General features: G+C 42.9%; 1 protein-coding gene across 1 annotated transcript in view; it reads right to left on the bottom strand.

The window, feature by feature from the left end:
* Positions 1 to 20,439, bottom strand: part of ITPR2 (inositol 1,4,5-trisphosphate receptor type 2) — a 482,081-nt gene that overhangs the window by 400,966 nt on the left and 60,676 nt on the right. The window contains exon 2 of the mRNA XM_077469087.1: positions 15,484 to 15,554. Coding sequence (XP_077325213.1) covers positions 15,484 to 15,554 — 71 coding nt within the window. The remainder of the gene's footprint in view (positions 1 to 15,483; positions 15,555 to 20,439) is intronic.

The raw sequence follows: 20,439 nt of genomic DNA, 5'->3' as shown, positions 1-20,439 counted from the left end.
GATCTTCATCAGCAGAAGCTCTGATCCCACACTTCGCTGTCAGCCACGGCTTCGCTATGGAAGCGGGTACAGAGGACATGTCAACGTAACTCTATGGGTGACTTCACTTCCTATTAATTTCACAGAGGAGATTACAGCTGATACTTATTAACCACTTGCTTACTGGGCACTTAAACCCCCCTCAGTCCCAGACCAATTTTCAGCTTTCAGCGCTGATGCACTTTGAATGACAATTGCACGGGCATACAACACTGTACCCAAATGAAATTTTTATCATTTTTTTCCCACAAATAGAGCTTTCTTTTGGTGGTATTTAGTTACAGCTCGGAGTTTTATTTTTTGCTAAACAAACAAAAAAAGATGCAAAAAAAAAAAAAATCATGTTTTAATAGTTTGTTATAAAATTTTGCAAACGGGTCATTTTTCTCCTTCATTGAAGTGCGCTGATTAGGCGGCACTGATAGGCTGCATTGGTGGGCACTGATGGGCTGCATTGGTGGGCACTGATGGGCTGCATTGGTGGGCACTGATAGGCTGCACTGGTGGGCACTGATAGGCATAGTTAAGGCGGCACTAATAGGCACAGATAAGGCGGCACCGATGGGCACAGATAAGGCGGCACTGATGGGCAAAGATGGGCACAGATAAGATGGCACGGATGGGTGGCACGGATAAGTGGCACGGATGGGTGGCACGGATGGGCACTGATAGGTACCACAGATAGATGGGACTGATGGGCACTGATAGGTGGCACTGATAGGTGGCTCTGATAGGTGGCACTGCTGGGCACTGATGGGCGGCACTGCTGGGCACTGATGGGCGGCACTGCTGGGCACTGATGGGCGGCACTGGGGTGCAGCACCTTTGAGGCAGATTTTGGGTGGCACTGTGGGTGGCACTGCTGGGTGGCACTGTGGGTGGCACTGTGGGCACTGCTGGGTGGCACTGTGGGCACTGCTGGGTGGCACTGTGGGCACTATGGGCACTGCTGGGTGGCACTGACAGGGGGGCACTTACTTTATTTCAGGATGGCACTGCGGGTGGCAGGTGGGCACTGGCAGGGGGCAGGTGTCCGTTTAAATTGCTGGCCGTGATCGGGACTGATGTCCCGAACACGGCCGCCGGCGATCGGCTTTTTTTTTTTCTCCTCGCGCTGTCAGCGCGAGGAGGAATACTAGCCGATTACCGGCTCCGTTTTATCACATGATCAGCTGTCATTGGCTGACAGCTGATCACGTGATAAGGGGTCGGGATCGACCCCTTACACGGATCGGTGATCAGGCGAGTCTCACGGACTTGCCGATCACAGAGCGCGCCGCGCGCGCCCCTCAGGGGGCGCGCAGGCCGCTCGTATCCGGGATGACGTCAATAGACGTAGTCCCGGAAATGTGGGTCCGCGCTATTGCCGTCATTTTGCAATAGTGCGGTACCCAAGTGGTTAATAACTATTTTGAGGGGTGAGGTTCAGATCACACTGCCCTGACCTAAAAGTCGTGCAACTTAGACCTGACCTGTGGTTTCCAGGCACTTTAGCTGGAATCAGCCTCTGCTAAAGGCCTGAAAACCACCCCCCATTCATTCAAGTGTGACTTTTCACACTGGGGTGGTGTGCTTGCGGGACGTTCCAAAAAGTCCTACAAGCAGCATCTTTGGGGCAGGCGAAAAGCACCACTTAAACAGCGCTAAAGCGCTGCAAAAATTAGTGCCGCTTTAGGGCTAATGTGGCCACGGTCCCAGTGTGAAAGGGGTGCCACTTTGCCAGATGACTTCATGGCAATTTGCTGGTGACTTTAGTACTACTTGATGCAACTTTGAAGCAACTTTGAAGCAATTTTCAGGGAATGCCTGGGTAATCTTCCTGTAATGTCAAATCCAAATAACATCAATATAGATGAGGATTCGACTTGGAGACAACTTCCATTAAAGTTTATGGGCACAAGTTTTATAGAAGTCACCTTGAAGTAGTACAGTAACCTTTTCTAAAGTCGGAGCGACCTCAGTAGTGCTACCGTAATTAAGAAAGCCATTATTGACTAACATAGGATTTCACCTGTCAAACAACTTGGTGTTTCACAAGTCGGATCCCAAGTCGCGGTAGTGTGAACCGATACTAATGCCGCGTACACACAGTTGGACTTTCTGGTAGAAAAGGTCAGGCGGAATCATTCCATCGGATATTCCGATCATGTGTGGGCTTCAGCTGACTTTTTCTTTGGAAAATTCTGATGGACCTAGAAATAGAACATGTTTTAAATCTTTCTGACGGAATCAATTCCGATCAGGAAAACCATTTGTCTGTATGCTATTCCAATGGACCAAAAACTACACAAGGGCAGCTATTGGCTACTGGCTATTGAACTTTCTTTTTCTAGTCCCGTCATACGTGTTGTACGTCAATGCGTTCTAAACGATCGGACTTTGGTGTGATCGTGTGTAGGCAAGTCAGTTTCAGCGGAACTCCGTTGGAAAGACCGTCAGAGTTTATTCTGATGGAAAAACCGGTCATGTGTACGCGGCATAAGAGTTTTGTATTTTGTTGTGTTATTGTTTTAGAAAAGGGCAGTAATTAAGGATTTATAAGAGACTATTATAGTTAGATGGGGAATCTACTTTTTGGACATGAACTTTGTTTAAACTTTCCCACAACATATGTCAGTCAAATAAACAGTCGCAATAAAAGACATGTGATTTGAAATTGAAACGTGCAGGAACAGCTATTTAAAGCTATTTTATAAATTTCAGAAAAATTGCAGATTGAATCCTGAAAAAACATCATTTACTGATTACAAAGGAATATCTGGAACCTTCCACAACAAACTCCTTGTGTTTCAGAAAGGAATGTGATGTTAGATGCAGACTGCAAAACCAATTTTCAACAGCCTCGTATTGTGTAGACTTGCGTGCAAAAACACGCCCCCCGACAATTACTCAAAAAAAATAAGCCACGGAAAGGTACTAGAGACAACAGTGTAGTTTACCCATTTATCATTACCTATTGCAACTTCTACCTAAAATAAATTTTTGATGGACATCTGACTTTTACGCATTTGCTCTTCCACAATTTTATTTCACATCAAGGATTGCAGGTTCTCCCTCTTTATATACACTTAAGACAGCCATAGACAGAGCATTTTTCTTTCCTACAACAAAGGGGTGAAGTAAAGAAAATGGCTTGATTCCCCCATCATCCCAGTCAATGTTGATGGGGGAATCTCTCTGGTGAAGCCATTGTGTTCACTGGTGGGGGGTGGGGAGAACACAGTGATTATGGGGAGAACACAGTGAATATTTCTAGTGGCTACAACAACCACTAGCAATAATCGCATGTAAAATCAAACAGGCTGGTTATACCCAAGTTGACTGGGTGCATTCAATCTGCTCATACATAGTTAGAATCTCGGCTGGTCCCTGTTGAACTGGCCAATATTTAAACTGTCTATGGCTGGCTTTAAGTAGACCATGCATTATTATTTTTTTTTTCCTTCAACCACATGTTGAAGGAAAGAAAATTGCTTGATTCCCCAATCAACACAGTCAGTGTTGATGGAGGAATCCCTCCAATGGAGCAACTGTAATCTGACAGCAGGAGATTTCGATCCATCTATGGCCAGCTTTAGCATCATTGCTAAATGGTCACAGAGGTAACCCCATACACCAAGTGCAATATTTTAAAAGCCCATTTCTGGTTTTCCTGTAGTTTAGTAGAGAAGAACTTCGCTCCTCTACTGAAAAAAATGGTATATCACCATCCTGTGACTCTACTGTCCACATTTGGGTAATTTAACTCTAGCTGTGGGTGTCTATTTCACTCTGGGTTTCATCTCCTTGAACCATACTTGTGTTGTAAAAACTTGTAAGATCAGACTCTGCAAAGACAATTCTTCTAACAAAAAAACTTTACTGAAGAAAGCTGTAAGAACTCTCCACTTGCTGGCTTCTACTGATGCATTCTTCTGCTACTGAGTTGTAGAGACTGTATAACTAAGCCTCAGTTTACAGCAAAACACATCAGGGGAAGCCAGCAGGTAAACTGCCCTAATCACTTGCTTCAATAATGTTTTTGGAGGAGAAAAGACTTGTGAAGTACAAGAGTGAAATTCGGAGTGGACAACACTTCTAGGCATTTCAGTGCAGCAGAGAAAGGGTTGTCCGCTTTGTTTAGGAAGTCAGAAGTTAACTGGTTTTCCGGCACATCAGCGGGCATTTTACTGTCTGGCAATTTTAAAATGGCAAAATATGGAGAAATGTGGATGTACTGCAGAGATAAAAAAACATAGCTCTCCACCAAACTCTGCTCCTTCTCCTCTTGGTCTTGTGAAAGTATTCATATTGCAATACAGCCCTTTTCCTCCTTGAAGAAGTCATGTGACGAGTGATAAAACACGTCGGGATGGAGTTATTGACGTCATCATGCTGCAACAGGAAGTTTCTTAGGATATCTCCTGAGACCAAGCTGCTGTAAACATGCAGATGATCTTTTAAGAGGACCCATACCCCAAATGTACTAAGTGGTTTACCCAGGTGCACTGGAGAAAGAGCCCATTTAAATGTGAGTTGGAATTTTAATATTATAATAAAAAGCGAGTTATACAAGGAGGAACTTGCTGATGGTCGTGTGAGGACGCTGTCTCTGTGAGCTTCAGCTCCTACTCCTGCTTGTATGTCTGTCTTAGCAAATCAATCCGGAATGAACGAATAGCTGGGTCAGCTACACCTGCCTTCGTTCCTACCTTCAGCTTGTTGGCATTCCCACATGTAGCATCAGCGATCTTATCTGGGTGGTCGAATCTCCTGGCTCTGGCTCCGGCAATAAAACCATACTGGTCTGCCATATTCTGCCTAAGTCAGTAGATCACGGGTAACATCTGGCCAGAGACCCCGGAGGTTGCCCTTCTATCGCTTATTCTGGGTTCAATCATATCCATTAAAAAGGAAATATCTTGATTTTTATTGATGGCAGGTAGAGCTTTGATACCCAGATATTGGAAATTGGCAGTAATTCCAACAATACAGCAATGGGTTGCAGAAGTGAATTATACTATGAGCCTGGAAGAGCTGGTATCTTCAGTCAACGAAAACGATTCTCAGTTTAGGGAGGTCTGGACCCATGGGTGCAGTCCCTTCAATCTCCTACATTTTTGCCTTTTACGAGTTAATTGATAATGGCACCCCTTTTTGAATAGGTATATCTATTTAACCTTTTGGGTCAGATACCTCAAAGTATTAGACAAATGCATACTTACAGACATCTACATATGTGTATATATATATATATATATATATATATATGTCCCCCTTTCTTATTTAACAAATGTGGGTGTGTGGCCAGGCCATTCACCTTAATTGGACACCTCATATCCCCCCCCCTTTTTTTTGTCCTGATAATGTAGACCCCCCCACGGAATTTGTTGGACAAGAAGGAGGTGCTGATAGCAAATATTGCATCACATTATAATTGTATAATGTTATGTTGGTGGTTGATGCATGACATGATGACATACTGAGATGCTTAGGTTTGAAGTCTAGCCTTAGGGCCGGTTCACACAGCGAGCCGCGGCGAGGCGTCTCCGACTTACCTCGCCGCGACTTGCGGGGAGCTCAGCGGCGACTTGCAGAGGACTTCTGCATAGAAGTCAATGCAAGTCGCCCCCGAAGTCGCCCCGAAGTAGTACAGGAACCTTTTTTCTGAGTCGGAGCGACTCGAGTCGCTCCTCTCAGAACGGTTCCATAGTACTGAATGGGGGCGACTTGCGGGAGCGAGGCGAGGCGAGCCGTGTCGCCTCGCCTCGCGTCGCAGTGTGAACCGGCCCTTAAGTAGAGTTAACAATAATAAATAGTAAATAATACAATAATAAACTGTTGATGTTAAAACTGCCACATTTTCCAACAACAATAAAAATGTATTAAACAAAAATTAGTTATACAGATCTACACTATGTTGGTTCCCTATATTCTTTTAGTATTACCAAACTGAGGATTACTGCACACCGTAAGACGCCCCACCACAAGAGAGCCTCCAGCCAAGGGATATTAACCCCTTAGGGAAGGCCTGTATAGACCTGGGTGAGTGAAGTGAGTGCACACACAGACTGGTGGAGGTGCATAAGGTGTTTTGCCCACTAGGCACACAGTATACATGAAAGAGTGTCTGTTACTTTGGACGTTTGTTACACTATTATTTGGAATGTTTGGTGTTATTAAAACGTATTATATTTTATTGACACTTATTGCACTCAATTTGTCACTCATTGGTCTGGTATTAGTTTAAGCTAAGTAATTATCAGAGAACTTTGGATATTGAAATGCCTAATTCTACCTTAGAGTTCTTGCTTGACGTGCCATCCAACCCTCTTAACCATTACCGCAAGTCTGTTTTGACTCACCTCTTGAATGCAGATAGACAGCTGATCCCCGTCCATTGGAGAACAGCTCATGTTCCTGGGCGAGCTGACTGGATCCCCTTGGGCAACAACATTATGGTGGCAGAAGAATGGGTGGCAACGCGCAGGGATCGACACCAGAAGATCTATGGTATCTGGGCCATTTGGATACATTACACATCCATTGCTTCGCAGACCCCCCAACCATCTTCCTCTGGGCCCTCTACACCTTCACAGCCAGGAATACATTTGGCAAAGATTTGTTGCAGATTGGGGTGGATTTGCTAACGATCCATGGAAAATTTTCAATATAATCACTTCTGCGCTCAGTTCCCTCCCTCGTCCCCCTTTTTCTCCCCCTCCCTTCTTGGCTTTACACACAGGCTCCTAGCTCATGTTTGCTACAATAATTTCTGGGCAAAATCCCCAGTGTTCTTTGGGGAATAAAGTGAAATAATTATATAATTTACACATTTGAATGCCAATTTCAAGTTACTTTGATTCATAATTTACTGCCCTTTTGGGCTCCTTTTCTCTGTTTTATGTAAGCTTACCGTTTATGAAACTCAAATAAAGAGTATAAAAAAAATAAAAAGTAATTAATTACTGGAGAGACTGAGCATCTTACTTTGCACTTATATTTATGTAAGGGGTCACTATTAATATTATTTAATTTTATTCATTTTTTTTTTTTTACATTTAAGAGGGTCAGCGTTTCACTTTTTTTTTTTTTCTCTCTTTGAATAAAGCCTTTTTGAAGCACTAGGGAAGAACACATCCTGCAGAGTCAGCACCCACAGTCAGCGAAGCTGAGAAGACAGCTTAGAGCAGGAATCCTATGTTTGCATTTAATGTCACATTCTACCTGTATGGGGTCTGACAGGTGTGTGTTGCTGAGAAATTCAAAACTAACAAAACCGGTCAATGTGTATTTAAAGTTTTTCTCATTTCCATGGCAATTAAAAACAATAAAATCTTCTCCAAACATTGCCCTGCTGTCAGATTTTATTTTCTGCAAATACATTTTTTTTTTTTTTGGAGAACATGTACTTTGCCCACTCTGGGTTCTGTATTGGTTCATGCACACGGACTGTTATAGGATAGTTTTAAGCCTTGTGTAAAGAATATGTCATTTTTCTGTGCCCAGGGAGCACACAAATTTTATTTACGCTAGGCATAAAAAAATGCCAATAATAAAACATTTACATGAACCCTTAAGCACTTGCCCACCAGGCCAATTCTGACATTTCTCTCCTACATGTAAAAATCATATTTTTTTTGCTAGAAAATTGCATAGAACCCCCCAAACATTATATGTTTTTTTTTAGCAGAGACCCTAGAGAATACAATGGTTGTCATTTTATCTCACACAGTATTTGCGCAGCAATATAAAAATAAAAAAAAGACAGTAAAACAATTTTTTTGCATAATGTGAAAGATGAAGTTGCGCCAAGTAAATAGATACCTAACATGTCATGCTTTAAAATTGCATAGGCTTGTGGAATGGCGCCAAACTTTGGTACTTAAAAATCCCCATAGGCGACACTTTAAATTTTTTTACTGGTTACATGTTTTGAGTTACAGAGGAGGTCTAGGCTAGAATTATTGCTCTCGCTCTAACTTTCGCGTCAACAACTCACATGTGTGGTTTCAACATCGTATTCATATGTGGGCAGGACTTACGTATGCGTTCGCTTCTGCATGCGAGCACACGGGGACAAGGGCACTTAAAAAAAAAAATTATTGTTAATTTTACTTAAAACTTTCTAAGTTGACACTTTGAGACAAAAATTGTTTTGATCACTTTTATTCCTATTACAAGGAATGTAAACATCCCTTGTAATAGGAATATGGCATGACAGGACCTATTTACAGTGAGATATGGGGTCAATAAGACCCCACATCTCACGTCTAGGCTGAGAAGCCTAAAATAAAACCAATCAAAAACCGATCACGGCTTCCCAGCCGAGGTGGCACCGTTTTTTTTAATGCAGAGGCCAGGCATGACGTCATAACATCGTGCCCGGCCTCCGGCGATCATAGAGACTCCGGTGACCATCTGGTCTGCTAGAAATCTCTATGGCGGATATCTGGGGCCAGCAGATCCATTATCCAACTCACTGATCGCAGAGGTGAGTTGGTACAAGCACCAGAGGGCGGCGGGAGGGGGGGGACATAGTAAGGAAGAGTTAAAGTGGTTGTAAACCTCTGATTGTGACTTTTACCTATAAGTAAGCTTAGAATAAGGTAGTGGAACTATAGGTAGTGGAAATATCTCCTAAACTTGCTTTTGCTTAGGAGATATTTGCTGTACACTGCGCCGATGATGCCCTCCGTGCCATTTCTTCACTCGCAAGTGCCGTGACTGACGGCTGCCGCGCGCATGCGTGGGAGCGACGTCACGCGGCTCCAGCCAATCACAGAGCCGGAGTCCGCAGCCCTGGAAGGAAGAGGGGCAAAAATGGATGCAGCCACCAGCGGGACTTCGTTTGCAGGTAAGTGCAACATAATACCACCAAACCTTTACAAGCTGAAGTGAGAAGCTGATTGGCTACCATGCACAGCTGCACAATATTCTGAGTGCACCAGTTTTAGTAACACATACAGTAATAAAAACCCATAATAAAGAAAGTAATAAAAGTATAATACCACTGTTCTTAAGTCCAAAATAATATTCTTTTCATTCACAGGCAGAATAACAAGGAATAAAACATTCAACATGTTTTGGGTATTTCAAACATGCTCCTCATTTATTGGGGTGCCAATTAAAAACAAGGAGTATAAAATATAAAATAAAACGCTGCAAGTTCACTTTTATCGGTTAATTCAAAAAAGTGTATTTTTCCCAAAAAAGTGCGCTTGTAAGACCGCTGCTCAAATACAGTGTGAAAGAAAGTATTGCAACGACCGCCATTTTATTCTCTAGGGTTTTAGAAAAACATGTATAATGTTTGGGGTTTCTAAGTAATTTCATAGCAAAAAAAAAAAACTGTTTTTAACTTGTAAACAACAAATCTCAGAAAGAGGCTCGATGCTTAAGTGGTTAAACTATCTATAGGTTCATTAAACAAGAAAAAAAAAAATTGTTAAAAAAAAAAAAAACATGATTCTCGTGGGATGTGAATATATATTAGTCCTATAGTTAAAAAACATAGAGCACTATAAACTTATAAAATAATAGCTAGTAGTAGTCACATTCAACTGAACTTGTTCTGTTATGTTGAAAATGATTCATAGCTTATCCAAGCCGCTTCTTTAGTCCTAATGAGTGTCAGGAACATTCCCCGCCATTTATATTCACACAGATAGCACTTACACCTTATTCCAATCTCGATGGGATGTGTCAAGGCAAATGTTGATTGTTCATGTACAGACTGGGAGATTTTATAAGGTAACCACCCTGTTCCAGTTACATAATCCCACCACTGGTGTCAAGAAGTGTGCATAGGTTTTAATGATTTCACTCACATAGCTGAAGGTGTGAATTTCCAAATAGCCAGGGTAGAGATGGTAAAATGCAATATACAGTATATGAAATCCTCAGTTTTTAATAAAGTAATCCCGATCCGGTTCACAAAGAGAATCACTCCACAAAGATACTCACCACCTAGTGTTCAACTCATTTTCCCTCCACATAGGGCGGGAAGTAGGCCTGTCGTCCTGGAAGGTTCAAATACCGTTACCGGTAAATCTAACATAGGTTTTCTCCTATCACCTTCCAGGACGGCACACCTGAGAGGCTAATTAAGTAAATACAGGCCTACCTTCAGGGTGGCAACATAGCTTGTAGGACCTTCCGGCCGAAAGCCAAGTCTTGCTGTGACAACACTTTCACACGGTAGTGCTTCAGGAATTAATCCTGACTGGACCAGGTGGCCGCCCTGTGCATTTGTTTCCAGGAGGCCCCTGCTTTTTCAGCCCAGAAAGTTGCTAGTGACCTGGTTGAATGGGCCTTGACCTTTGCTGGTGCTGGGACTCCAGAACTCTCATAAGCCAGGGAGATAGCTTCCCTGATCCATATCGAGACTGAGGCTTTAGAAGCCTGAAGTCCGTTTCTTCGCCCAGCATACAAAACTAGTAGGTGATTGGATCTCCTAAACTCTTTTATTTTCTGTTAATAGGTAAGGAGACACTTTCTTACATCCAGGCAATTAAATTTATTTTCTTTGTCTTTAATTTATCACAAAAAGAGGGCAATGTTATATCTTGCGTCCTATGAAATAAGGATGCTAACTTTGGTAGGTACAAAGGTTCTGGCCCTGGGTGACTCTGTATCGATAGCAAGGGTTCCTTTATGGGCAGCCCCTATAGATCCCCAACCCTCCTGGCCTTGGTAATTGCTAACAGAAATGATATTTTTAAGGTTAGAAACTTAAAGGGAACCTCCTCTATAGGTTCAAATGTGTGTGTAGAAAACGCCTCTAACACCCTTGTCAAGTCCCATGGTGGGAAACTGCCTTTGGAGACCAGGGAAACTCTTTCCCTGGCCACCAAGAAACATTTAATAAGGTCTTTCTTTGCCAGTCTTGTATCAAGATAGGCTGAGAGGTCTGCTATCTGTACCTGAGGCGTGCTGACCACTAGGCCCTTGTCTACTCCATCCTCGAGAAACTCCAGGATAACCGGAACAGTGGTGGAAGTCATCTGTTTTTCTTTGCCCCAGCAACAGAAAGTCTTCCAAATTTTTGAGTAAATCTTTTTAGTCACTGGTTTTCTGCTCAGAAGGAGTGCACTTATCACTCTTTCTGAGCAGCCCTTACATTTTAGGATCTGGTGTTCACTAACCAGGCCGTCAGCTGGAAAAATTCCAGCCTTGAGTGCAGTACTGGCCCCTGCCTGAGAAGATCCGGCCTGTTCAGGAGCTTCCATGTCTCTGCCACTGCCATGGATTTTAAGCTTGCAAACCAAGCTCACCTTGGCCACCAGGGTGCAATCAGAAGGAGCTGGCCTGGACACTGGCTTAGCTTCTGAAGGAGCCATGGAATCAGTGCTAAGGGTGGGACGGTATATGCCAACCTGCACTGCCAGGTCTGAGTAAGGGCATCTAAGCCTTCTGACTCCCTCTCTTGGGAAATCGAGAAATCTCTCTTTACCTTCCTGTTCTGCTCGTTGGCGAACAGATCTATTTCCGGATTTCCGAAGAGCTGCACCAGGGTTTGAAATACCTCAGGGTTCAGTTTGCATTCCCCCTGCCTTATCGGCTGATGGCTGAGGAAGTCTGCCTTGATGTTGCTTGTCCCCTTTATGTGGACAGCTGATATGGAGAGAACTTTTCCCTCAACCCAGTCCAGGATCTCCTTGGATAATTCTAGAAGGGTCTGGACCTGGTGCCTCCCTGGTCACTCAAGTAGGCTACGACGATGCCGTTGTTGGAGCTTACTTGAATCACCTTGCTCATGATGCTTTCTTGAAAGGCTTTCAGGGCCTCCCCTATTTGTTTGAGCTCCCTGTAGTTGGATGACATCCGACCTAGCAAGCCGCTCCATTGACCTTGGGCTTTCTCCTTTCCTAGGTGGGCCCCCACCCCCAGGAACTGGCATCGGTGGTAACTTTTACCGGATACCACAGCGCCCATGGTCTGCCTCCCTTTAGGTTTTTGGGCACTGTCCACCACTCTAGGGAGGAAAGGACCTGAGGGGTGAGCATTATCTCCTGATCCAGGGACTCCCTCCTTTTGTCCCAGGAGGACAGGAAGAAGAAGTGAAAGACTCTTGAGTGAAGTTGTGCCCAGACAATGGCCGGTATACTTGCCGACCTAGGATTCTTAGCACCTCCCTTCTGGAGTGTGATGGGATTTTTATCAAGTCCCCCACTGATGAAGCTATTTTTGCCACCTTGTCCTTTGGCAAGAAGAGCTTCTATAGTCTGGTGTCCACTATGAAGGTCTTGACCTCTTCTGGGTCGAGGGAGGATTTTTCCGTGCTGACTATCCAACACAGGTTTTCCAGAATCGACATTACCTTATTGGAATCTGATCTGACCTGGGTGACTGATGGTCCGGAGATCAGTAGGTTTTCCAGGTACAGAATCAGAGATATACCCTGGAGATGCAGAACGACTACTGCTTCTGCTAGGATTTTTTTAAAAATCCTTGGGCTGGCTGTTATCCCGAATGGGAGGGCTCTGAACTGCCAGTGAAAAATCTCTCCTCTGATGACTACTGCGAACCTCAAGAATGCCTGATGATCCACATGAATTGGCACATGCAGGTAGGCATTCTTAAGGTCCAGTGTCATCACAAAGGCATCCTTCATGAGGTTTTTGTGTACAGAGTAGATACTCTCCATAGTAAACTTTTTGTATTTCAAGAACTTGTTCAGGTTTCTTAGGTTTACTATCAGCTGATACTTTCCTGGCGGCTTGCGAACACTGAATACATGGGAGTAGAATCCTTGGTATTGTTGTTCTTTTGGAACTGGTAACACCACCTGCTGTTCTTTACCATCCAGGAGGGCTGATCTTTTCAGTGCATCCCTCGGGGGATGTGTAAGAGTGATCATAGAGGGGGGTTTTGATGAAAATTCCAAGTGATAACCTTCTCGCAGGATCTGGCAGATGTAAGTGATGTCTGATATCTTTTCCCACTGAGGGACAGAGTGGGACAGCCGACCCCCACCCTGATCTTGGTGTAACTTGGTTTCTTTGGTGCCAACCTTGGGGGAGGAAAACAATAAATTGTTCTTGTGCCTTCCCGTATCATAGCCCCACCTTCTGTTGGGCTCTTCTTTGGCTCTGGTAGGGGTTGGGTGGGGCAACTGGTGGCAAGCAACTCTTAAGACCTAGGTAGTAGCTCAGGACTTGTCATTTTGACCCCTGTTGTAAGAGATACAGTATATAATCAGACTGTATTTATCATGACAAATGATAAATGACTAAAGAATACAGATGACATATTCTAGAGGAGGTTCCCAGTAATTAATATAGTAACAGGCCTGGAAAATAAGCAAATAACAAAAATATCCAATATTGGGTCTCATTGATACAGAGGAAAAAAATTAAGAATGATATTTAGAAAACATTTCACTGCAATAAAACATTTATAAAGGGAGTTGTTCATTCCTTGTAAAACTTGAGGCTAAATCCTCGTACACACGATCGGATTTTCCACAGACAAAACCTCTGACTTTTGTGTGAAGGTGTGTGCCTGGATTTTGTCTTGCACAAACGGCAAGGAATTGTCGGCCAACAAACATGAACGTAGTGACGTACTACGTGGTTTTTCAGCTCTTTAGCGCTACCCTTTTGGCTTCTTCTGATGTAAGTAAAAGTTTGGTGAGTGTTGATTCACGCCTTTCATTTCGTACTTTTCAGTTCATTTCTGAATGGCTGTTCGTCAACCAGACATGTTGCAGAATCGGAGGAGATAACATGTTATTTATTATTGGCCTTGGAGTTATTGCTTTGATCCAAGTACAGTCCAGGAACAGGAGGAGGAGGAGTTCTTGGATTAAAAATTTGTTGCTTTATTAATCATGACTTTATCATGGCATTATGTCATTGGCCTTTGCTGCGGGAGCCCCAGGAGAATAATCCAGATGTTTTTCAGAATTATCTCCGGATGACCGACCCCTGCTTTCATAAACTCTTGGCATTGTTGACCCCCTATATTAAGAAGCAGGACACATGCATGAGGCTTTTATTTTATTTTTTGGTTGAATAAAAATGATTTGTTCTGTCAGGGGATGACACAGGATCTTGTCTTCCTGCTGTGCAGAAAGATGGATCTGTGTGTTGTCCGAGGCAGCTCATCCCCCCACACAGTTCTAAACACACTGAGGGAACACATTGAACCCTTTGATCATCCCTGATGTTAACCTCTTCCCTGCCAGTGTCATTAGTACAATGTTAGTGCATATTTTTAGCACTGATCACTGTAATAATGTCACTGGTTACCAAGAAAAGTGTCATAAATGTCAGCTTGGTGTCCGATCTGTCCGCCGCAGTCTTAATAAAAATCGCTTATCACTGCCATTACTAGTAAAAAAAAAAAAAATAATAGTAATATAAAATACCATAAATCTTTCCCCTATTTTTGACTCTAGACGCTATAACTCAGTATATGCTTATTTTTTGTTTTGTTTTGTTTTTTTACCAAAAATATGTAGCAGAATACTTATTGGCCTAAATTGATGAATAAATTGTTATTAAAAGTTTTTTCTTAATTTTTTTTTTGAATAAACATGTTATACTTACTTGCTCTGTGCAGTAGTTTTGCACAGAGCAGCCCCAATCTTCCTCTTCTCAGGTCCCCCGCTGGCACTCCTGGCCCCTCCTCTTCTCTGAGTGCCCCCGTAGCAAGCTTCGTGCTATGGGGCACTCATGCTTGCTCACACCTGAGCCCTGCTCTGTGTGTTCACTGCTCCCTCCTCACTGGCTGTGAGATGCGACTGACAGAGCCAATGGTTCTTGCTGCTGTCTCTCAGCCAGTCAGAAGGCAGAGACCCAGGAGAGCAGCCACTCTCATGCACATCGCAGGATCGCGCAAGTAAGTATTGGTTGGGGGGGCTGTGGGTGGAGCTGCATACTGAAGGTTTTTTTACCATCATGCATAGACTGTATGAAATTTAAAAACCTTCAGCCTTTAGAAACACTTTAAAAAGGGCATCCGACTCCCGAGTTTGGTGACCTATTTAACAGTTTAGTTTGGATCTCCAATGTGCAGTCTTCTCTACTGACAAACATCTTGATTGAGTGAACTTTAGCTGGCTTGACCTTTGAAATAATCCTCAACCCCAATTCCTGTTGTCCATTTTTATTCTAAAGGCTGGCTGGTGGTTCTCCTGGCACTGACCAGAGGCTTGACCACCAACTACAGGTATGCTCTCACACCTGACCTAACATCTCATCACCTTGCTTGACCCTTGCTTGACATTGATCATTCTTCATCTCAAACTCTACTACAGCCAAATGTTTTATTTTTTTTCATTGGCTATTTTATTTAGATTCTACAATCCAGAACATAAGAACATAGGGTCATCCGGATATAATCGGGCACAAACCTTCCTAACTGTTGGTTGCAGAGAGGGTCATTAAGTATGACGAAGTAGCCCATCCTTACAAGAACATTAAGCTTAGAAAAGAGAACAATTGCCATGAACCTTACCTCTGAATTTTTTGGGTGGATTGGCCAGGTCTCCAGCCTCTGGGTTAACCACACATCTATCATCCACCAACCTATAGACATAAAAAAAAGAGAAGCATCTTCAATATGATTCGAGTTTTAAACATGAGAGGATCAAATATTGACAAAGCAAAAGTTCAAAACTGGCTAAGATTAGCAGAATCAACAATGACACATTGCAGGATTACTAAAAATATACGTAATCCTTTGGATACATCGGAGTTGCTCAAAGCTGAACAAGTTAAAGAAGCAGGACAGTCACTGTGCCTAAACAATTAGGGGTCTGCTTATAAAGCAGTAATGTGACTTTCACCACACATTCTCTGGTGGACAATCAATGAATCCTGGGAGATTCACCTGCATACAATGTTTGCTGAATGTAAGCTTTACTGCTTTATAAGGCCTCATTCACACGAGCATACATAGTGCATTCACTATATCTGATCTCCCACAGTACACAGAACATGGAAATGCTATTATTTTAGTAAATATAAACTGCTAAATATCTTTTCTCATCAGCAGTATATAGCAGTCTTGTGACTTCTATGAGTGCCTGGTTAAAGCTTGTAGGAGGAACTTTCATTCTCCTCTGCTGGTCCTATGAGGCTGCAGTACCCCTGACCCTCTGTCTGGACAATGCTGATTGGCTCTGTGCTGATCACATGCACCCTCCCATAAAAAATAAAAAAATATAAACACTCTAGCAATACACACCAAACTGAGGATGTGCAGAGTGTCCCCGATGCTCTGTACTGTCAGGGGATTGATTGGGGGCTATGGAAGAATGGGAGGATCACAGAAGACAGAATCAAGCAGCCTTTTTGCACAATACGGTGGATTAACCCCTTAGATTCCACAGTGAGTATAACAAGCATGCTTTACTGCATATAAAGACTTTACGGTTGTTGATTTTGTATCACTTTAAGTGTACACCAGCGCGAGGGCCATGTTTGCCTGCAAAGGGATACACAGGACATCATGCAGGCAGTCCCATTCATGTCAACTGGGAAGCGACAGCTGCACAGACACAACCATTGCTCCCAATTTAATAGCCGTGTGAGTGCTGGTCCCCAAATGCACACTGTTTGAACATGCACTGTGTGATAGCAGAGCAACAAGGCAGCAGACAGGAATAACACTTAAGCCGCGTACACACGGGCGGACTGTATGGCCAACTTAGTCCGTCAGACAATCCGACGGACAGTCCGTCCTACTTTCGAATGAACGGACTTGACCACACACGGATGCAAAACAGTCCGTCGAAAGTTTGCGCGATGACGTGTACAGCACGTACGACGGGACTAGAAATAGGAAGTCCAATACACAGCAATGCAACCTTTCGCCGTGTAAATCCTTTCTGAGCATGCGCCATACTTAGTCCGTCGAACTAGCCTACTCACGAGCGGATTGTCCGCTGAAACCAAAGTACGACGGACAATATTACGGAAATGCTGAAATACTTAGTCCGCCAGACTGCACGCTGAAAAAGTCCGCTGAAGCCCACACACGAGCGGACTGTCCGCTGAAATGTGTTTCGACGGACTAAGTTGGCCAGACAGTCCGCCCGTGTGTACGCGGCTTTAGTGTTCTGGACAGTGGCAGCCACTCCATTAGGGGCACATCCCCCCCTAATACAATGCACCCGGCCCCTAATCTACATGCAGAGAGTCAGACACATGGATTTCATCGGGGGGGGGGGGTTTAAGCACATGATTAGAACAAGAGGCTGTAATTGACTTAAAAAAAGGGTGGGCTTGGGTGCAGAGCATTGGTCAGGTTTGTTTGTCACGCTTCCCGGAAGTGGCTTTTTTTTTTTTACATGGGGTCGCATATATGCCTATCTCCCTTTGTGCTGAGAGTGTGCCGCACAGCATGCTCCCAGCACAGAGACTGGGCTCTCACCGAAATCTCGTATTAACAATCAGGAGCCGGGAGTTTTGGTTCCGGGTCACCTGATCACTGTGATAGCCCCTGATTGGCTATTACAGTGATCAGTCCCTGTGAGCCCACCCCTGTGTTTACTTCCTCTTCTGAATGAAGATAGTCGTATCTTCCTCTTCTTGCAGGAAGAAAAATTTAAACAAACCAAAGTGCATAAAAAATACATATAATACAATTAAAATGAAATAATAAAAAATAAAAATAAAGAACAAAATAACAAGATCGAGATTTGCCAGGATTAGTGTTAGGGTCAAGGTCAGGGTCAAAGGTCACGGTCAGCATATTTTGGACAGAATTAAAAAATATTTTTTTTTTTAATTAGTATCAGTGTCAGTGTGTCTTAGGCGGAATAAAAATACATAAATAAATAAAATAAAATGCAAAATATGCACCATTATTTATGGCTGTACTATAGGTACGAACAACACCTAACATACACATATGTGGTATTGCTGCAATCGTCAGGAGCAGGAAAAAATTTTTATGGTGGTAAATTATGATAATAGCAAGAAATATACAGCTAAATTTGTAAATTGTAAATTTTTTCTATTTTGGGACAGTTTTCCTTGGATAAAAAAAAAAAAAACATTTACCACCAAAAGAAAGCCCATTGTGTCCTGAAAAAAACACGGTATAATCCACCTGGATACACAAAGTAGTTGTGATGATATGTACAGTTTTACTAAAACATGTCAAAGTTGCAAAATTGTGCTTAGGCATTTACATTTGTTGTAGCATTAGGTGTGAAGGGGTGGAGATCCCACTGATAAATATAGTTTTCACTATGAGAGCATCGAGTCAAAGGTACATTGGACCTGTTGATTGCTTTAATACAAAGTAAAATACTAAAGCAGCATTTTTTGGGTATTCAACGAGCACGGCCAACTAGGACCATACCATAGGCATTGGACATCAGTGTACCATCTGCTGGACAGGTTCATGGATCAAGTTTGCTATGCATGCATACATCTGCACGCATACAGTAGCAATTTATCCCTTCCTTTTTCATGTATTTTAATATAACTTTTTTAAAGCATGCAACTAGAACCATTTATGTGGGTGGTAGGTCAAAGCCCACCACCCACATAAATGCCATGTTTGAAAACTCTTTACTACCGATCGTCAACGTGTGAACCTAGGCACGAAAAGCCTTTACAAAAAATGCACTAGATAACTTTTTAATCTACAAAATGTGAAAAGACCGTTCCAGTTATGTGGTTTTCATGTGAAGTCATATTTTTTGTCTCTTGCTCAGAATGGTGAGTCTGCGGCCAGAGCAGAGCCTTGGCTGGGAAGCATGTATGTCGCAGTAGCTGGGCGTGGCCTGGACGCAGTCAGAACTCTTGTGTGAAGGACACTGTTGTCCGTGCAGAATTGGCACGTTTTGATGCAGGAAGGAAGGAGGGAGAAAAAAAAACCTCATAATTAATTTTGCCTGAATAAGCCAAGGCTGGAACACAAGTCACATCGCCTTGACAACTACACTTGCATGTCAAGTATCCATGCGAGAGGAAGAAGGATTAAAATGTCCACGGTCCGCACACAGCAACATTATTTACAACCCTTTCCGGGTGCAGAAATGGCGGTTTATTTATTTACACTGATGGAAGAAATGTTGCTTTCATTTTCTATTTGTCTAAATAGCAAAAAAAAAAAAAAAAAAAAGTTTTCTTTTTCTCTCCAGCTAATCCTTGCATTTGTCAGTGTCTCCAATGCAGTATGACCTGCTTTACCTGAACTCAGTGTGCTGACAATACAGCTTCCTCAACTGCTTTTTTTTTTATTCTTTTTATTTCAATTTTCATTGGCAAGTTACAAACGTATAAAAACATTCAACATTCAGCACTACAAAGCATCAGCACTAGTGAACAATGCAGCTCTGGTTTCATCTAAAAGAAGTGAACATAAAGCACATATTCTAGCACATGGGGGAGGGGGGTTACTAAAACTGAAGCATGCAAAATCTGGTGCAGCTCTGCACAGAAACCAATCAGCTTCCAGGATTTATTGTCAAAGCCTAATTGAACAAGCTGAAGTAAGAAGCTGATTGGCTACCACGCACAGCTGCACTAACTTCTGAGTGCTCCCGTTTTAGTAAATCTCCCCTATAGTGTTTCAAATTTTAACACCCCAAAAAAAACAATAGCGCTTATACCAGGAGTTCACCAAGCCCCAGTGTACAACATTTTGTTAACCTATAATCAATCAATCTGAAGCCGTAGAACTGTCATTGATTCAACCACCTCACATCTTATCAAATTTAGATGGTACCCCTCTACTGAGATATGTAGCTTTGTACAATGGTAAGATATGATTCACTAACGCCTTCCAGGCCATAATGGTAGGGCCCATTGTTTTTTTCCATGACAAAATTATCTTTTACGTGCATAGAACAGTAAGTTAAGTAGCGTACGGATTACCTTTTTGTGTGGCAACAAATCTACCAGGCCCAATAAACAAACTTCTATCGAAAGTCTAAGCCCTTATACACACGGTTGGACATTCCGACGGAAAATGTCCGCTCGGACCGTGTTGTCGGATAATCCGACGTGTGTGGGCTCCATTGGACTGTTTCCGTCGGAATACCCGACTGATAACGTTTTAGAGCTGGGCTGTAAAATTTTCCGACAACATGATCCGATCGGACTTTGTCCGATCGTTTGTAGAGAATTCCGATGGGACAAAGTGCCACGCATGCTCAGATCAAATTCCTAGACCAAAGCTATTGGCTACTAGCTTGAACGTAGTCCCGTCTTAACTAAATAACGTCATCACATTCTGAACGATCGGATTTTCCGCCAACTTTGTCCGACTGTGTGTATGCAACACCAGTTTCGGACAAAATCCGATGGATTTGGTTGTCGGAATGTCCGACCATGTGTACAAGGGCTAATAGTGATATTCATGACTGATTTAACACAATCCTTAACATCCGACCAGAATATCCGAATGTGTGCACAATGCAAAAAATTTGCAGAAAATCAACTGAAGGGGTAG

This window comes from Lithobates pipiens, unplaced genomic scaffold (genome assembly GCF_037356315.1).
Source record: "Lithobates pipiens isolate NorthernLeopardFrog02 unplaced genomic scaffold, aLitPip1_a1.2 Scaffold_8, whole genome shotgun sequence".
Taxonomy (NCBI): Eukaryota; Metazoa; Chordata; class Amphibia; order Anura; family Ranidae; genus Lithobates; species Lithobates pipiens.
Note: the sequence above shows the minus strand (reverse complement) of the source record. Positions and strands in the feature narration are given on the sequence as shown.